Here is an 18,017-nt window from a genome sequence, read left to right as displayed (position 1 = left end):
GTGCGGACTTGGAAATGACAGTGACGCACCTGCAGTGCGGACTAGGAAATGACAGTGAGACACCTGCAGTGCGGACATGGAAATGACAGTGAGGCACCTGCAGTGTGGACTTGGAAGTGAGAGGAGAAAAGACAGCCGAAACACAGCCTGATGGAAAAGGGTCTGAACAGATAACATGACCTTCTGTTCTATGAGAAAACACCATAGGCCAGTCTCCTCGGACCAATGCGCATGTCTCAGTTACAAGCGCAATCACTGGGTTCTCAAGCCTAGCTGGGCAAAAATACAGGGGAGACAACACAAAAATTAAATTTAAAAAGCAAAACCATAAAAACTAAGCACAGAAACTTTTTTTTAAACCCATCAAGACCAGTTTGTGCTGCCCACATATTCTTGGATGTGCGGCTTCCCACTGGAGCATGGTCAGCTTAGCAGGAGCTACTTACCAGGCCACTCTCAGGGAAAATTAACTCTCCCTTACTCTCTCTCCCAGCAGCTCACAACTGCCAGGGGTGGGATTGGTGTTTAACTCTCCTCTCCATTTTGGATTTGGTCCGGCTTGGGCTTGCACCGGTTCTGTGCATGCTGTCACACCCACCGTAAAGTCATATGTACATCTGCCCTGCTGGGTCTAGACACTCTGTTCTTGTAGTCCCCCATACCCTCTGGCTCCTAACACGCTTTCTGCTCCCTTTTCTGTAATGATCCCTGAGTCTTGGACAAGGGGGCGGGACATATATATCTTCCATTTAGTGCTGAGAATTCTGTAGTATCTTGTTCTCTGCACCTTGGCCACTGGTGGCTCTCTGTGTTGATCTCTTTCTGCTGTAAATAGAAACTTCTCTGATAAGGGTTGGGAGATGCATTCATCTACGGATATAATAATAAGTCACCACGAGTCAGCTTAACACTGTGTCTAGCTAACAGAATAATAGTAGTAGGTTCTCCCAGCACTGATGTTCTGGTAACTGACAGACTACTTCTTAGGAAATTTACATGAAAATAATCTGCAGATATTCTGCCATGAAAGTGCAGAGCAAGGTGCTTTTGGAAGGAAGTTATGTTGTGATCGAGTAGATTTGAGACTAGTAAGGGTTTTTGTGAACCCAGCTGGCATCAGTCAAACATGTGACTTGGCTACAAGTACTTTCAACAATATCTTAAACCCTTGTATTTGTAGTTGACATAATTAAGAACCCTGTTTTAGACTGAATTATTTATCATTGCGTCAAAATAATTGAAGCTTTCTGAATGCTTTGTCAAATCACATTAGACACCAGGTTTTCTCTCTTTGACCAGAGGGTCAAAACCTAGCTAAACCACAGTTAGTCTCTTGTTTGCAACATTATCTTTCCCACTTGGGCTTGTTTTGTTAGTGTGGGTGGTACTTCCACATGGAGATACAGGGTTTGGTCCTGGTGTGATGTGAGGGGAAGGGGAGGTTGGGGGGGGCAGTCTGTGTTCTGAAATGTAATCAAGTAAATTATTTTTAGAATTTTATTTAACCGTATTTACATCTTCTATATTCAAAATGGATTTACAGACCCTTAGAGCAAAACACAAACATAATACACCAAATTGGTATCAAGACATCAAAGAGAGGCAGCCAGAGGAAGAAAGGGAAATTGTTGATTATTTCTATCAATTTGGTTTTGCCTTCCTTTATCAGATGTACTCATTGCATCTGTATGTGATCCTAGATTGTAGAGTCACTGTCCTTGAGGTTCCATCCACCTCAGGAAGATGAAAGACAAGAGCAGAGTGTCCTGCTGACTGGGGCCTCTGGCTTGTTGGTGTCATTATTGTGGTTTTGCGTGGAACTGCTTTCATCACGCTGGGTTTCTGGTTGATGGCCCTCCAATCTGACAGTGGAAGCCAGCTGGGCAACCCTGGTGGCGCTGTTTCTGCTTGTGACTGTCTTCACTGCTCATCTGTATAATTCCTGTTTTACTTTTAAGATTCAAAAGGGAAAGTTTTTGATACTTAGCCTTTTCTCCTAGGAATTAGAGATGATTTATTTTTATTTTGTGAGTGTTCTGCATGTATGTATGTGTGCCTAATACCCACAGAGGCCGGAAGACAATTCTCTGTAATTAGAGTGAGAGGCAGTTTTGAGCCACCATGTGGATGCTGGAAAGCAAACTCAGGTCCTCTGTAAGAACAGCAGGTGCTCTTACCCACTGAGGCAGTCACTCCAGCCCCTAGAGATCATCTGAAAGGGGAAGACCCTAGAACTAAAAATATTAAAAATAATAGCTTTGGGGTTTTTGTTTTTTGTTTTTTGCTTAATTCAAGTTAAGATTTTCCTCATCTTTTTCTAGTTACCAAAATGTAGTCATATTTTTAGTAGCGGTGTTTTATCAGAAGACAAAATTGGATTCCTCAGCTTTATTCATTATGTGTTAAGTATGCATCTTTTGGAGTATTCAATCAGGAAATGTCATTAAAAGTAAAAGTGACGGATGCAACGCATGCCTCAGCACCTTGCACAGGAAAGTGACTCTGGGAGAGTTGAGGATTTCTATTTTTTTCTTAGCCCTGGCCTATTGTTTATAAGGTGTGTGTGTGGGGGGGGGGGGGGAGTGTGTGAGTATCTATGTGTGTATAAGTAAGTATGTGTGAGTGTGTGTCTGAGTGTGAATGTGTGAATGAATGTTAAGAAAATGTGTGTGTAAATGAGTGTATAGGTATATGTCTGAGTATGTACGTATGACTGTGTGAGTAACTGTGTGTTGTGTCTGTATAAATGAATGTTCTTATGTGTGTTAGCATATATATCTGAGTGTATGTGTACATAAGAGTATATATGTGTATGTTTATGTCTGAGTGTATATGTGTATGTTTTTGAGTATATATATTGTATAACTATATTTGTGTGTATGTGTGTAGTAGTTTGAATGTAATTGGCCCCCATAAGCTCATAGGGAGTGGCATTACTAGGAGGTATGACTTTGTTGGAGTAGATATGGCCTTCTGGAGGAAGTATGTCACTGTGTGGGCAGGCTTTGAGGTCTCCTTTGCTCAAGCTTCACTCAGTATGACACTCAAACCATTTACTACTGCCTGTGGTTCAAGATGTAGGACTCTCAGCTCCTTCTCCAGCACCATGTCTGCCTGCACACCACCATTTTCCACCATGATGAAAATGAACTAAGAGGTTTACCTCTGAAAATGTAAGCCACTCTCATTAAATGTTTTCCTTTATAAGAGTTGCCATGGTTGTGGTGTCTCTTCACAGCAATAGAAACCCTAACTAAGACAGTGTGTGACTGTATCTATGACTATGTCTATTAATATATACATGTAAATGTGTGACTGAATGTGTATGTATTTGTCTGAGTGTATGTGTGTGTTAAAGAATGTATATAGTGGGTTAGTGTGTGTGTCTGAGTGTATGTGGGTATATGTGTATGTAGGAGTGGGGGGGTATATATGTATGTAGGAGTGTGTGTGGTTATATGTGTATGTAGGAGTATGTGTGGGTATATGTGTATGTAGGAGTGTGTGTCCTCTGAGTGCCAGCAGCGTTTTGGAGGTTGCCCAGGGAATCACAGCACTGAAGTGTATCAAATAAACTCAATAACAGGATTAAGGAAAAGTTTTAATTTATGACAACAACTCAACTGTGCAGTTTTGAGATTGTAAGTGAAGTATATCATGCTTGTGACGATAATCGGGGTGTATGTTATAATCTCTAGTATAATGAGTGAAATAATCGTAAAAGACTGCAGATCATCAAGCCAGTAAAAACTGTAAATTACAAATAGCTGGTCAATGCAAAAGAACGGATGAAAATATGTACAAAACACAGCGGGGGGCAGTGAAAAACAGACAGTAGATGATAGATGTAAATTCACATAGAAGCAATTAAATAAATATAAACAGACTAAATAATCTTAACAGTTTCATGAGTAAATTCTGGACAAAATTCCTAGAAAAATACAAAATTGTTTGAAATTAATAAATAAAGAATTAGAAAACCTTAATTGTCATTATCTGTGTGAGAAACTGAGTTCATTTCCAGTAACTATGCATAAAGAAAGCCCTAAGCCCACATGACTTTGCTATCCATATATAAAGCAAGCCCTGGGCCCAGCTGGCTTTACTGTGAGCTCTTTATAACAAAAATGGAGCCAGAAAGTCATAAGGAATTAACAACCTAAAAAAAAAAAAAAATCAATAAAAACCTCTAATACATGTAAGTCTGTGTATAAATATACATATTGTTTAAATGAAATTTTCTCATCTGTGCTAACAATACTTCCTCCATGAGCCAAAAATCATTTAACAAAAAGAAGTCCAATTCCAGACATAAGAATCCCTCTTCTGCGTCATTGGTCAGGGTTGTCCAAGAGACTCCCAAAGCATTACTATTGCGCTTGCTTGCTCACCAAAGGGGGAAGGTAAGTTCCTATTGCTGAAGATACCATGCACATCAGAAACAAGGACAGGGCCCCTGAGCTAAAACTGACCCAAATGTCTCCTCCCTGAGGACCAGCTTCCGTGGCACTGGGAGGCACCACGCAATCTTCCAAAGAAGAGAGGCAACCAACAGTTGACCCAGCTATGATGCCTGTGAACCACAACAACCAGTGTGGAATGATAGCCCTGAGGGTGCAGTACTGGCTCACATACCTTGGCAGTAACCAGCAGCTCTTCTAACTGGACTAAAGACCCACTCAACAAGAAGGAAACCATGCCTGGTACTGGAAACCTGGCCAACTATCCAGGGCTAGTGAAGTCATGGATCTTGGAGGAGAATCTACAGCCACCGCTTTACAAAACCAGCATAATCCCTAACTACATTCTAAATATTTTTCCTTACACATATAGAAAAATGTAACCCTTACCCCTCATAAAGGAAATTTCTCTTTGCAATACATGGAGACTGCTAGAAATCAGATGCTCTTAAGAGACTGCCCTCAGGGACTCAACCACTCAGCAGCTACATCATCACTAGTCGCCAACTCTTAAGAAGGTCCCTGCCATCCCAGATCATTCATTCTCTTGTTTATTCTCTGTCTTTCAGTCTCTGTCTGTCTGTCTCTGGCGCTCTCTCTCTCTCTCTCTCTCTCTCTCTCTCTCTCTCTCTCTCTCTCTCTCTCTCGTCCCCAATCCAAGCCAGTCCTTTACTCTCCCCTCCCCCAATAAACCTCTTACATGAGATCTGTTGCCTGGTGTGATCTCTTTGCAGCACACCTTGGCCCCAACTTGCCAAGGCACTCTGCCACTAAATCCTAACAGAGACCATTACAGAAAACCACAACCAATCAAAACGCAGAGTTGTGAAGCTGAGTCCCAACAGACAGCTATAAAACAACTCCCACACCTGAGATTCAGGGACCATTGTGGAAGTGGGAGAAGAAAGACTGTAAGAGCCAGAAGAACAGGGAGTTTACTGTAAGACTGTATCTCCCAATAATGTCAGTAGCTACACCCATAAAGTCTCACCAACATAACAGACCAAATGTGAGCTGAGCAACAACAATAGACATGGAGGGAAGCCCAAGGCTTCAACTCAGGACCAAGAACTACAGGCAGTTAAGGAATACAAAGAACAGGAGAAATAGTCTTCTCCATAAAAGAGTAATCCAATGGAAATATACATACATACATACAAGTAACATTATACAGATTGAGGAGGTTGTGTTTATATATTTAGGACTATATAGTTATATACATATTTGTATGCAGCAATAATTAATGAAAAAAGAGTTTGAAAGAGAGCAAGGAGGGCTATGTGGAATGATTTGGAGGAAAGAAAGGGACAGAAGAAATGATGTAATTATATTATAATCTCAAATCATAAAAAAGGTAATTAAAAAAGGACATAATGTTGGGTGGATACAGAAAAGGGAAGCATGTGGGAAGAGTTTGGGGGTGAGTATGATCAAAACACATTATATGAAAACAAAAACAAACAAACAAGCAAAAAAAAAAACGCCGGGCGGTGGTGGCGCACGCCTTTAATCCCAGCACTCAGGAGGCAGAGGCAGGTGGATCTCTGTGAGTTCAAGGCCAGCCTGGTCTACAGAGCAAGATCCAGGAAAGGCGCAAAGCTACACAGAGAAACCCTGTAGTGAAAAACAAAAAAAATAAAATAAAATAAAACACATTATATGAAATTCTCAAAGAACTAATAACAATATTCTTAAATTTTAAAAATAGTAAATATGAAATATTCTAAGTTGCAGGATTAATTTGCTACAGCAGCAAATACAGAAAAAGGACAAATACCTGTAACTGTTAACTAGGCTTCATTAGATGAGATCATCACAAAACAGAAGACCTGAACTCCCTTGGGCACTCATGTGAGAACCGATGCCTATAAGCCACACAGACATCAATGTGGAGGATACCAGTTGTAAACAAGTATCTGAGAACTCAGCTCTATTCTTCAAAGACAACTATGTCAATGAACAGTAATAAAGGCACCAGCAATCTAATCTATAGACATACAGGACAGAAACCATAATTCAGAGTAGCCATAAACACACAATGTAATATTCAATCTATGGTCCATGGAATCAAGGGGATATAACTAGAGCTATTTCCTAAATAATAATGTGATTAATTATAGAGAAAAGAATTTCAAAATGGAGCCAAACTATTTACCTTACTACATCAAACCCAGCTTGCTAAACCTAGCCCATGAAAAGTTAGCTGCACAGATGACTCCAATGGTCCTGACACCCCCTCTTTGCACATTCTGTTTTGCACAGATTCAATCTGAGTTGCCTACAAGAACAATATTGAGATATTCTAAACAGAGAAAACCACAGGAGGATAAAGACAGTCTAACGGTATCTGGTTGTTTGAACACCAAGCTCATTACACAGCACCTAGTCCACTTACATCACAAGTCAAAAGTCGGAAGCCAGTTGAAAACACTCACGCCACTCACAAATTCAAAATGGTTCTTTGTAAACATTTGAAAAAAATGACATAAGACCTTAAGGAAATGACAGTGCATCAGTTACAGACTTGTACCTTGCAAACTGTATCCACATCCCAAGGTGCGATCGTCCGCAGATCGATGATTTCACAAGACACTCCAAGCTTTTCTTGTGCCATGGAAGCCACCTCCCGGATGACATGAACCTGAAAATGAGGGGAAATACACAGAGAATAACTAAAACAGTTCAGACCTGAAAGTCTAGTTGGATGTCAGCATCGTTCATAGTGATACTCTCAGCAGCTGGAGAAACGATCTGCCGGGAGAATTCTGAAATGTGTTTTGGGTATGTTGATCCCCGTGTCACGGAAACAGCCAAGGAAAAATATCTACAAATCAATTAGAAAGAAATGCTAGTAAAAGGGGAGAAATACTCATTTCAAAAGCTCAAAAGGCAAATAAAGTCAGAGGCAAAGGCGGGATGGCTAGGGAGCATACAGAGAGAGAAAACCCACAGACCACCAGACATTTAAAGGGGAAAAAATGGCATAACAAGAGTTCTAAAAATAAACAAATAGCTAAAGAAACTGAAAAGGAAGAAAAAAGTCAATATATCCCAAAAACTAAAGACAAGAAGGTTCCATAGACAAAGTAGCCAGTATCCCCACCAAGTAAGAGATAAGTACTAGGTTTAATAACTGGAACAGGAACTGGAGAGAGGGCTCAGTGGTTAAGAGCACTTGCTGCTCTTACAGAAGACCTGGGTTTAATCCTCAGTATCATACATGATGGCTGACAACTAGTTCAAAAAAAGAGAGAAAGTTGGTTTGGAAGTAGAGAATTATGACACCAAGCCTTGATGTTCCAGCTGGGGCAAATCAGATGAAACTATCACTAGGAAAGAGAAAGATACATAATTCTGTCACTGGGTCATAGGAGAGATGCTCCACATGCCCAACAAAGCCTCGTAAGAGGGAGCACAACACCAGATGAGAAAGATACCAATGCAGCATGTAATATGGATATGCAATACAAGCTGCAGAGATGTTCTTAACGAACACAGCTGTGGACACCCATTTGATATCACACTATGACTGAACAGCCACCTCACCTCCACCCAGAAAACATTACTACAAACTTCCAGTCACAAAATGAGCAAAGTCCGAGGAATGAATGTGCAGCATAGTGACTAAACTAATAAAATTGTGCTGTTTATGAACTGGGCACGATGGCAATCCCAGAAATTGGGAGGTATAGGCAGGAGGATCAGAAGTTCAATATCGTCATCAGCTCCATAGCAAGTTCAAGGCCTGACTCGAGCAACATTAAGACTCTGCTTAAAGACAGTCATGACTACTCAAGGTACAGAGGTAAGTGACAGATGGGTGCTCAGCCCTTGGTAAGACATTCCACCCTCTCTAAGGCTCAGGGACAATGCGGAAGAGAGGACAGAAAGAGCTGCAAGATGGAGAGAAGGGCTGTAAAAATACCACCTTCCAGGCAAGACACCTCTGTGGTGATATAGTGTGTCCCCCAATACATTGTGCACCCTAATAAAGCTTAACTGAGGATCAGAGGGAAAAGCCAGCCACTATATTAGACATAGAAGTCAGGCAATGGTAGCACGTACCTTTAATCCTATCACTCAGAAGGCAGGGATCCATCCAGATCTCTGTGAGTTCAAAGCCACACTGGGAACAGAGTCAGACATGGTGACACATGCCTTTAATCCCAGCACTAACCATAGAAGTCTGGAGGTCTGTACAGACAGACAGGAAGTATTGTAGCTGGGCGGAGAGAGGAAGTGAGATGGCAGAACAGAAAGGCATATAGGCATGGGTATACAGGAAGTAGGTCTCTCTTTGGAGGCTGAGGAGTTGGTAAGGTGAGGATGGCTGTGGCTTGTCCTATTCCTCTGATCTCTTGGTTTTTACCCCAATATCTGGCTCCAGGTTTTTTATTAATGAGACCATTTAGCAATTCGCCTTATACACCCCCATTGAAACCATGAACTTAGAACAGCTGTGGATGGCTGCACTTGGTCTCCACAAAAACGGGCCTATCAATGGCCAGTCATGAATGGAGGAAGAGTTTAGAGGACCCCACATCCCACTGTGGAACTATTGTCTACTGATAGATTTATGGGGAGGAGGGCTCTGCCTTCTGACTGGTGACCCCACCAGGCTCCAATGGATAGTTCCAATCCCCTGCTCACTGTGGTTAAATTAAATGGGTCATAAAACCAAAAGTCATAAATCAAGGAATGAGACTCAGGGGCATAAAGGAGGGGGCAGCAACAAGGATGAAAGAGAGATGAAAGACGGTTAGGGAATGAGCTTAATCAGAAAGCATTACATACATATATGAAACCATCAACGCAGAAAATTAATCAAAAATAAACATAAATGAAGCCCTGCTTTAAAAAAAAAAAAGTTGGATCATTTACTTTAAATTTGCTCAGAGTAGATCATACACACACACATGCACACACTGCAGTAACAAACTATTGATTAACTTGATTGGAGGTCACCATTTGACAGTACACACACATGTGAAATCATCATGCCGTCCACCTTGAATCATTCTTATCTGTCACTGACACCTTAATAAAGTTGGAGGTGAGGAAGAACATCATCAGCACCAAGAGATTTCATCTGAGAAGCATAAAGAACACACCAAAATTACAAAAACCTTCCCAGCACAGTGTGGGTGTGGGCTCAGCAGGTGGTTGTGGTTACTGACCTGAGTGCCCCAGGCAACCAGAGTCACATCACTGCCCTCCTGGATGACTTCAGCCTGAGACAGGGGGATCTTGTAGGGTTCTACTGGAACCTGTTCCACTAAACACATAATGAGAGAGGGGAAAAAAAGTTAATTAATGTCCCTCACATGACACTTGTGTCTTAAGCACCGTAAGAATCTGTGACAGGATTTCATTGTTGAAAGCTTCATGTACAATATAAATTTTATTATATAGCTCCATGACATCACTACATAGATAAATATAAGCTATATGAAATACATTATCTACCCTGAAATATGAAAGACTGAGGTGAGAAACTGAATATATCTAATAATAGAAATTGAGTAAATCTTTTTTGTTGTTTTTGTTTTTGTTTTTTTCAAGACAGGGTTTCTCTGTCTAACAGTCCTGGCCATTCTGGAACTCACTCTGTAGACCAAGCTGACCTCAAACTCACAGAGATCTGCCTGCCTCTGCCTCCTGAGTGCTGGGATTAAAGGTGTCTAAGTACAAGAATTTAGCCTACAATGGTGAGATGATGGCAAAGGAAATGGACTGCGGGGGATGGGATTCTCTGTATTTTGTACTTTTTGCATAAATTTAAAACTGATATTTTTAAAATTCTTATAAATGTGGGTCCAGTGAAATGATTCAGCATGTGAAAGTTGTTGCAGCACAAGCCCAGTGACCTGAGTTCAATTCCCATAGCCCACATAAAGACGGAAGAAGAAAAGCACCTGGAGAATGTTGTCCTCTGCCCTCCCATCATATGCTGTATCTTACATGCATGGAATAATTTAAAAGTTAATTTTAAAAGAATCTTAAAAATTATTAACAAATCTGCCAAAACCCTACAGGAGCACCTTAAGTTCTCAAACCAGTTTTCTTTCAAGCAAGAAATCTATAAGCATTTGAAACATAGTGGGGGGAAATGCACAGTAGGATTAAACTTGGTGTGTTTCATTTTTGTACTGTGCATCGATGAACAATATTACCCTTAAGCAACCAACACCCTACAGACCTCACAAAGATTAACCAAATCAGTTTCACCAGGCCAAAGAGAAAAGACTAATCCACTGGTATCCCAGGGGAAACAGTTCTATGATTTTCCTATGTAATCCAGCACAAGAAATTGTCAGGTGAATTTTTAAATGAAATTAAGTTAAGCACTTGACAGATCTGCCCAGCTTAGAAGCTCTGAGGTTCTTCTGTGAGAGCAGCAGTGTGGTAGGAGTGCTAGGAAAAACTGCTGCTTCTTTTTTTCTCACCCCCACCCCCTACTTACATTAAACTGATCTGTGTACTTCTGCTGTGCATTCAAAGAGCAAAAAGGAGAAAACAAAATACAACCTTGCCTCTGTTTCCCAATCTCTAAAACAGCATTGCCCAGAGCCATCAATACACAGCACCCATTTTTTTTTCCTGGATCCACTTTCCACATTTGATTCTCTTCCCCTTCTTATGAAACAAGTTCTTGACTTACACAAGCTACCCCCACCCCCACCCCCAGCTTCCCTTGCAGCTATATCCCAAACCTCTCTGCTGATCTGCAGATTCTAATTTGGAAGCTGAAGAAATGAAGGAAAAGCAAGTGTTGAGAATAATTCTAAAGTCCTTCCTATAGATTCAGTGATATCAATCAAGTTACTGCAGTGCAGCACACAAGCAGGACTACTAATGCACCTTTGCAGAAACCACTATGTTAAGAATGGCTACTAGACACACAGCCTTTCAGCATGGTTACCAACCACTTTAAAGAACAAAGGGCTACTCAAAAATCCTTCATTAGATGTTTTCTACTTATATTATGTGAGTTGACGTCATCTGTTTGGAAACTCAGAACTCTGACTTAGGATATTTTCTGATATTAGCAGTATGCAAGTACACACACACACACACACACACACACACACACACACACACACGCAAATGCTTTGCCTTTCTACTTTCACAAATAGAATTACACTGTACACACTACCAAAAAAGAAAACTGCATCAACATTATCAACATTCTATTATTTCTTAGCAATGCATCTTGACCATATTTTCCAGTCAATACAGTTTTCAAGCCATATTTATAAGTTTAAAAAAAATGTTAAACTGAATAGTGCTAATATGTGGTGGACCAGCTGCTACTTTTACGACCCAGGGTACTCTGGAGTAGGGAGAACTGAGAAATATTAGCTAGAAAGAGATACCTAGACGATGAGAGGAAAGACAAAAAACACAAGATAGCCTCGGGAAGGCCTGGGTCCAAACCCATCAGCAGCCCAGAACTTTATACCAAATGGGCTTTTTATGACAGTGCCAAGGGGAGGAGCAAAGACCTCCCCCCTTGCGAGATACAGCCAAGTGTAGACCCTTCCAAGTGCCTGGTACTCAGGCTTGTGGTCCAATCATCCTCTTTATGCAGACCTGCCGGATAAAGCTACTAGGAAACCCAAATGGGCTTCAACACTAATACCATTGATGTATTACTGAGGATTGTCATGCCTTGTGTATATATTTGTGCTATTTCCACTCCAATCACATATCAGCAACCAGTACCTAAGAAAGTCACATAGTCTTTAAATAATTAATATATCTAAATAAATAACAAAATGGTAAAAACCTATGAAAACTTCTTTCATAGATAAATCTCAAAGCAGATGATTATTAAGCTAACAAACCCAAGACATAAAACAATAGCAGAAAACTTATAAGCATTAGGGTATTTTTAAAAGTTATTATGTATCAAACTATATCACATCAAATACTTTTGGAGATTGGCACACTATAGTTTACAATTTATTTTTAAAGAGCATGTCTTTGAGCTCACAGCCATGTCAATTATTTATGTATTGAACATGGCTGTTTTTACCATACAGCAGAGCTAAGTAGCTGCAATAGAGACAAAGTGACCTTAAACCTAAAAATACGTATTATCTGTTCTTTTACAGAAGGTGATACCAGCTGAGACTGCACACAACCCATTCAGAGATTAACTCTAGTTTATTCACTAACCCCATATTGGATGGATGGACAAATGGATAGACAGATGAACAGATAGACAGATGGAAAAATGAACAGACAGATAGAGAAATAGGCAGATACAGAGACATACTTGATGAGGGTACTATATCCTGCTTACTAGGCAGTTATCATCATGAAAGTCAAGACCACACTGAGGACGCCCGGCCAGAGACAGCACCCTGGCCCTTTGCCTCTACCTCATGCTCTAGCAGCAAGCTCATGGGCCAGCAGAAAAGGCATGGAGCTAGAACACATTCCATTCTGCTTGTGAGTCAGTGGCCAACATGCAAGAACCCTGTCTTCCTGCCTTGTAAATCAGTTGTCAGCTGGTGAAGAGCAAATCCCTGGAATAAGGACTCTGAGGCTGGCACACTTACATGAATGGGTTGGAATCTTGGCACATCTTCATTGAAAAGTTGCCAGCAATGACTGCCTTGTTGTCTTAAAAAAAATTACAAAGAACAATAAGTCCTCATTATTTTAGCAATTAAGGAACAGCATGGCAAACAATGCTTTATATTCTCTGTCTGTCTCTGTCTCTCTGTCTCTGTCTGTCTCTGTCTCTCTCTTTCCCCCATTCTCTCTCTCTCTCCATCATACAGAGAATTTTATTCAGAGAAAGGCATATTAAGACCAAATTGGGGCAGTCGACCTTCTGTAGGGAGAAAGTGAAATCCTGAGTGAATGTCAAGGACCAATATCTCAGCCACAGGAGTGCCAAAGCCTTCCCCAGGTAAGGCTCGGAGGGATGGCAAAGACTTCCTCTGCTCTAAGTGTGAATGCTGATGTGTGTACAGAAAATTTCTACTGGCTTTATACTTTCTACGCCTCCCCCTGGTGTTTCTAGCCTGAAAATTACTCCCCTACACAGACTAATCCTATTGAGATTAGCTAAACTTGCCTCCCTATTCAGCTGTGCATAATAGACCCGCCTCTCTGTTTATCCACATGTAATAACCCCACATCCCTGTTCCACTGTATATAACAAACACACTGAGCTTCAGGGTGCTGCAGTTTCTCCATCCAAGAGCTCAGACCTCCCGATCCCCAGCTTTTCTGTATGCTGTGTCTATGTGTAAGAGACACTATTACTTCATTACCTCACCACCCCAGTCCTGTCAGGCCCTGGAGCCCTGCTGAATGCAGCAGGTCTCTTCAAAGTTCTTTTCAGATCTGCATCAGTTTAATCTTAAGCACGTGAAAGCAGGAGTGCAACCTGAATATGTTCACTTATCAACGAGCCAAGCCAGAAGAGTCAGTGAAAATGACAGGTACTTTGTAGTTACAGTCATTTAAATGGTAACATATTCCAGGAGAAGGTCATTTCAAATAAGTAAGCGTGTGTTCCTACCCTGTAGTTATGTGCTTTCTGAAAGGGTCAAGCAACAGGAGCTGAACTCTGGCATCAGGAGCTAAAGGGCACCACATATGCTCGGAGCATGGAAAGCTAAATCCACGCCCCTCTCCTTCATGCTGATTACATTCACACCCAAATGAACACTGCACAGAGAGATCAGTACCAGATACATCGTGATGACTGTACAACTGAGAAAGTAAGAAGTCATTATAAAGGCAAACACAGAACACAAAAAATCATTAGGCAGGGCAGGTTTCATAAAAGTATGCTGTAAACTTCTCACCTCCACACTTGCTTGCACATGAGAAAACATTTGCATGCACCGCACATGTTCATTTACAGATTCATGGCATGAATAAGTTTATTTTATTTCCAAATAGCTCATTTCATTTTCCATACCAAGGCTTTTTCTCCCTGTTTTCTTTCTAATAAACCATCTTAAACAGAGCTTTGCAAGAAAGAAAATGCAAAAATATACACACTATGCATAATGCAGTCAGTTAACAATGACCAAGCACCCAATATATCCAAGGCCTCAAGTAAAATGTTGTACCAAAAAACAAAAAAATTTTAAAAATTAAAAATAAAGAAGCCACTCATGCTACTGAGAAACACAACCTCCCTGGGAGCTATAAAGATGAAAGATACTATTAGCCAAGAAATAAAAACATGATATTGACAACACATCACCGGCCACGCTGGAAATCTAGAAGGAAACAGCCTGCTTATAGACATCAAAGAGGTCTCACCAAATATGGCAGAACTGAGGGACATCTTGGAGACAGAGATGCTTGACATGAAAGACAATAAAGAAGGATTCTGTGAGGAAACAAAAGACATGGAGGTGTGCAACCAAGTATGTGCTTATACAGACATCTAAGAAAACAGACTTATGGTATTTTAGATGAGGGATGTTATGGTTTGAATAAAAATGGCCCCCATAGGACCATAGGAAGTGGCATTATTAAGAGATATGGCCTTGTTGGGGTAGGTATGACTTTACTGGAGGAATTGTGTCTCATTCTCTTCCTGCTGCCTTCAGGGCAAGATGTAGAACTCTCAGCTCCTTCTCTAGCTCCACGTCTGCCTGCATGCCACCATGCTTCCCACAATGATGAAACTGGACTACACCTCTGAACTGTAAACCAGCCCCAAGTAAATGTTTTCATTTATAAGAGTTGCCATGGTCATGGTCTCTCTTCACAGCAATAAAATCCTAACTAAGACAGAAGTTGGTACCAGGGACTGAGGTATTGCTATGATAGACCTGACCATGCTTTTGTTTGGAGGAATGTAGCCTTTGGGTCTTTGGATTATAAAAGCAGTTGACCCCTTTAAGTGGGGCTTAATGAGCCATACTAGTAGGAGCATGGAAGACAGTGGTGCTGAGGGTGATTTGAACTATGGGGACCTGACTCAAGAGGTTTCAGAGGAGAAAAATATTTGTATGTGGCCTGCTTTTTCATTTTGGTTTTATAAGGGATAAGTTAAGGGATTGCATGAGTCTCAGAAGAGACTTGGAACTTTGGACTCTTAAACAAGTTTGAGACTATTACAGACTATGGGGACTTTTGAAGTTACACTAAATGCATTTGGCATTATGAAATAGCTACAAACCTATGGGGGCCAGGGAGTGGAATGTGGTGGTTTGAATAAAGATGGCCCCCATAGGCCCATAGGGAGTGGTATTATTAGGAGGTGTGGTTTTGTTGGAAGTGTGTCTCATGCTCTTCCTGCATGCCAGACAGTGATTCCCTTGAAACCGGGCCATTAAACAAAAGCCATTGGAACAGACACTCCAAGAACCAGCAAATATCTAACATGAGACCAGAAGACTTCTCATGCAGATATTTTTATATATAAGATAATGAATTTAAGGTTGTAAGTGTCTTTATACAATGCCATTATTTCAGAAGGCCATGTTTTCTTACCATTGAAATGTCATGAAAACCTATTGTTTCTAATTCAATGGCAATATTACTTTGGAACTAAAGTCTACACCTTTTCCAATTTAAATGCACCTGATATCACTTGTGTGTGTGTGTGTCTGTGTGTGTGTGTGTGTCTGTGTGTGTGTGTGTGTGTTCATGTGTGTAATGTGGATACATGTGCATGTGTGAACATGTATGTGGAAGCCAGAGCACAACCTCAGGTGTCATCTTCAGAAACACAACATACCTCTTTTGAGTCAGGGTCTCTCATTACTCTGGAGTTCACCAATTATACTTAACTGGCCAGTGGGCCCCAGAGCTCCTCCTGTCCCTTCCACCCCAGGGTTGAAATAACAAGCACGCATCACCATACCCAGCATTTTTATATAGGTTCTGGTGATACAACTCAGTTCCTCCTGGTTACAACACTTTAACTGAGTCACACACACACACACACACACACACACACACACACACACACGAGAGAGAGAGAGAGAGAGAGAGAGAGAGAGAGAGAGAGAGAGAGAGAGAGAGAGAGAGCTCCTGAAATAATTTTTAAAAATCATTTAACAGAAAAAAATTCCATATCTACAGCTTTTCTGCATCAGGCAACTTAGAGAGCTTCTCAAGATGACTGCAAGCATGCGCGGCAAAGTTGGTGGTGATGTAACAGAGAACCTATCTGCTCTTTGCAAGACTTGCAGTAAGCCTCATTAAATTTTCCAGTCTTGTTTAACATGACAAAGAAAAGCTTTCACAGGACTGATACTTCATAAGACAGAGTGCAGTAAACTTTAACCGTGTCTATAGCCTGTTTAATCTCCTCAGTTACTCTTGGAGTAATTTTTTCCATGCAATCACCAGTGTGTTACATCACTAGGTTAGCAAACATGCTAGCAAATCAATTGTACTGACAATTGTTCCATCTTCTTTAAAACATCTGAATTTCTTTGGGTATTCCAAATGAGACACAAACATATCTGAAGATTCAAAGCTACCATCCACAAATGAGAGAAAACATGTGAGGTTTGTAGTTCTGAGCCAGGGTTTCCTCACATAGAATGGCTGTTCCCAGCTCCATCCATTTACCCGCAAAATTCACTTTTCTTAACGGTTGAATATTCCATTGAGTAAATGTACCACATAAATTAGTAAAAGTTCATGGGGAGAGGAGTTTTCTAGGAAGGAAGAACACAGCATCTACTGGGGGAAGGGTGAATAATGGAACAGGAAGAGTTAAATGGGGTTTGAAAACAGAAATGAAGAAAACAGTAGAGAGGACAGACACTAAAGACTTTCTAGAAAAGACACAAAAAACTACTGCAGGGGCTTCCTGAGATATAAACATTTTCATATATAAAAACAACTTAAATGTAGGTACACTTTACTGGGACAACAGTCTCCCTACTAAACACTACAAGCTAATTGTACTGGCTGGTTTTGTGTGTCACCTTGACACACCAGCTAGTTATCAGAGAAAAAGGAGCCTCAGTTGAGGAAATGCCTCCATGAGATCCAGCTGCAGGCATTCTGTCAATTAATGATCAACACAGATGGCCCAGCCCATGGTGGGCAGTGCCATCCCTGGGCGAGTAGTCCTAGGTCCTATAAGAGAGCAGGTTGGGCAAGCCAGTGGAAGCAAGGCAATAATAAGCACACCCCACCGTGGCCTCTGCCTCCGGGTTCCAGCCCTGTTTGAATTCCTATGTTCTGACTTCCTTCAGTGATGAACAGCAATGTGGAAATGTAAGCCAAATAAACCCTTTCCTCCCCAACTTCCTTTTGATCATGGTGTTTTGTTGCAGCAACAGAAACCCTAAGACACTAACCAATTAAAACCCAATGTCAGGAATGGGTTACTTCTATCAGAGCTGTTGGCCAGTTGGGTTCTATAGACTCCCAAGTTTGACAGATTGTTGCCACTGCTCTTAGTCACCCTCCAGAACCGATGGCAAGACTCTACGGCTGAAGATAGCACATATTTGAGACACAGAACATGGAAAGTTCAAGCAGGTACTGACCTGGAAGCTTAATCCTTACTGGCTAGCATTCACAAGGAAAGTGCAATGCACGCTACTA

The 18,017-nt window shown here is 41.1% G+C and overlaps 1 protein-coding gene across 5 annotated transcripts in view; it reads right to left on the bottom strand.

Annotated features, from left to right (window-relative positions):
* The window catches only part of Bckdhb (branched chain keto acid dehydrogenase E1 subunit beta), a 297,770-nt gene that overhangs the window by 220,444 nt on the left and 59,309 nt on the right, over positions 1-18,017 (bottom strand). For all 5 annotated transcript variants that reach the window (XM_052715541.1, XM_052715561.1, XM_052715572.1 and 2 more), the window contains exons 7-8: positions 9,638-9,735; positions 6,991-7,101 (exon numbers count right to left, since the gene is read on the bottom strand). In XM_052715541.1, coding sequence (XP_052571501.1) covers positions 6,991-7,101; positions 9,638-9,735 — 209 coding nt within the window. The remainder of the gene's footprint in view (positions 1-6,990; positions 7,102-9,637; positions 9,736-18,017) is intronic.

The sequence above is a fragment of the Peromyscus californicus genome, unplaced genomic scaffold, assembly GCF_007827085.1.
Source record: "Peromyscus californicus insignis strain IS unplaced genomic scaffold, ASM782708v3 Scaffold_11__1_contigs__length_118956290, whole genome shotgun sequence".
Taxonomy (NCBI): domain Eukaryota; kingdom Metazoa; phylum Chordata; class Mammalia; order Rodentia; family Cricetidae; genus Peromyscus; species Peromyscus californicus.
This window is presented reverse-complemented; position numbering and strand designations above follow the sequence as displayed.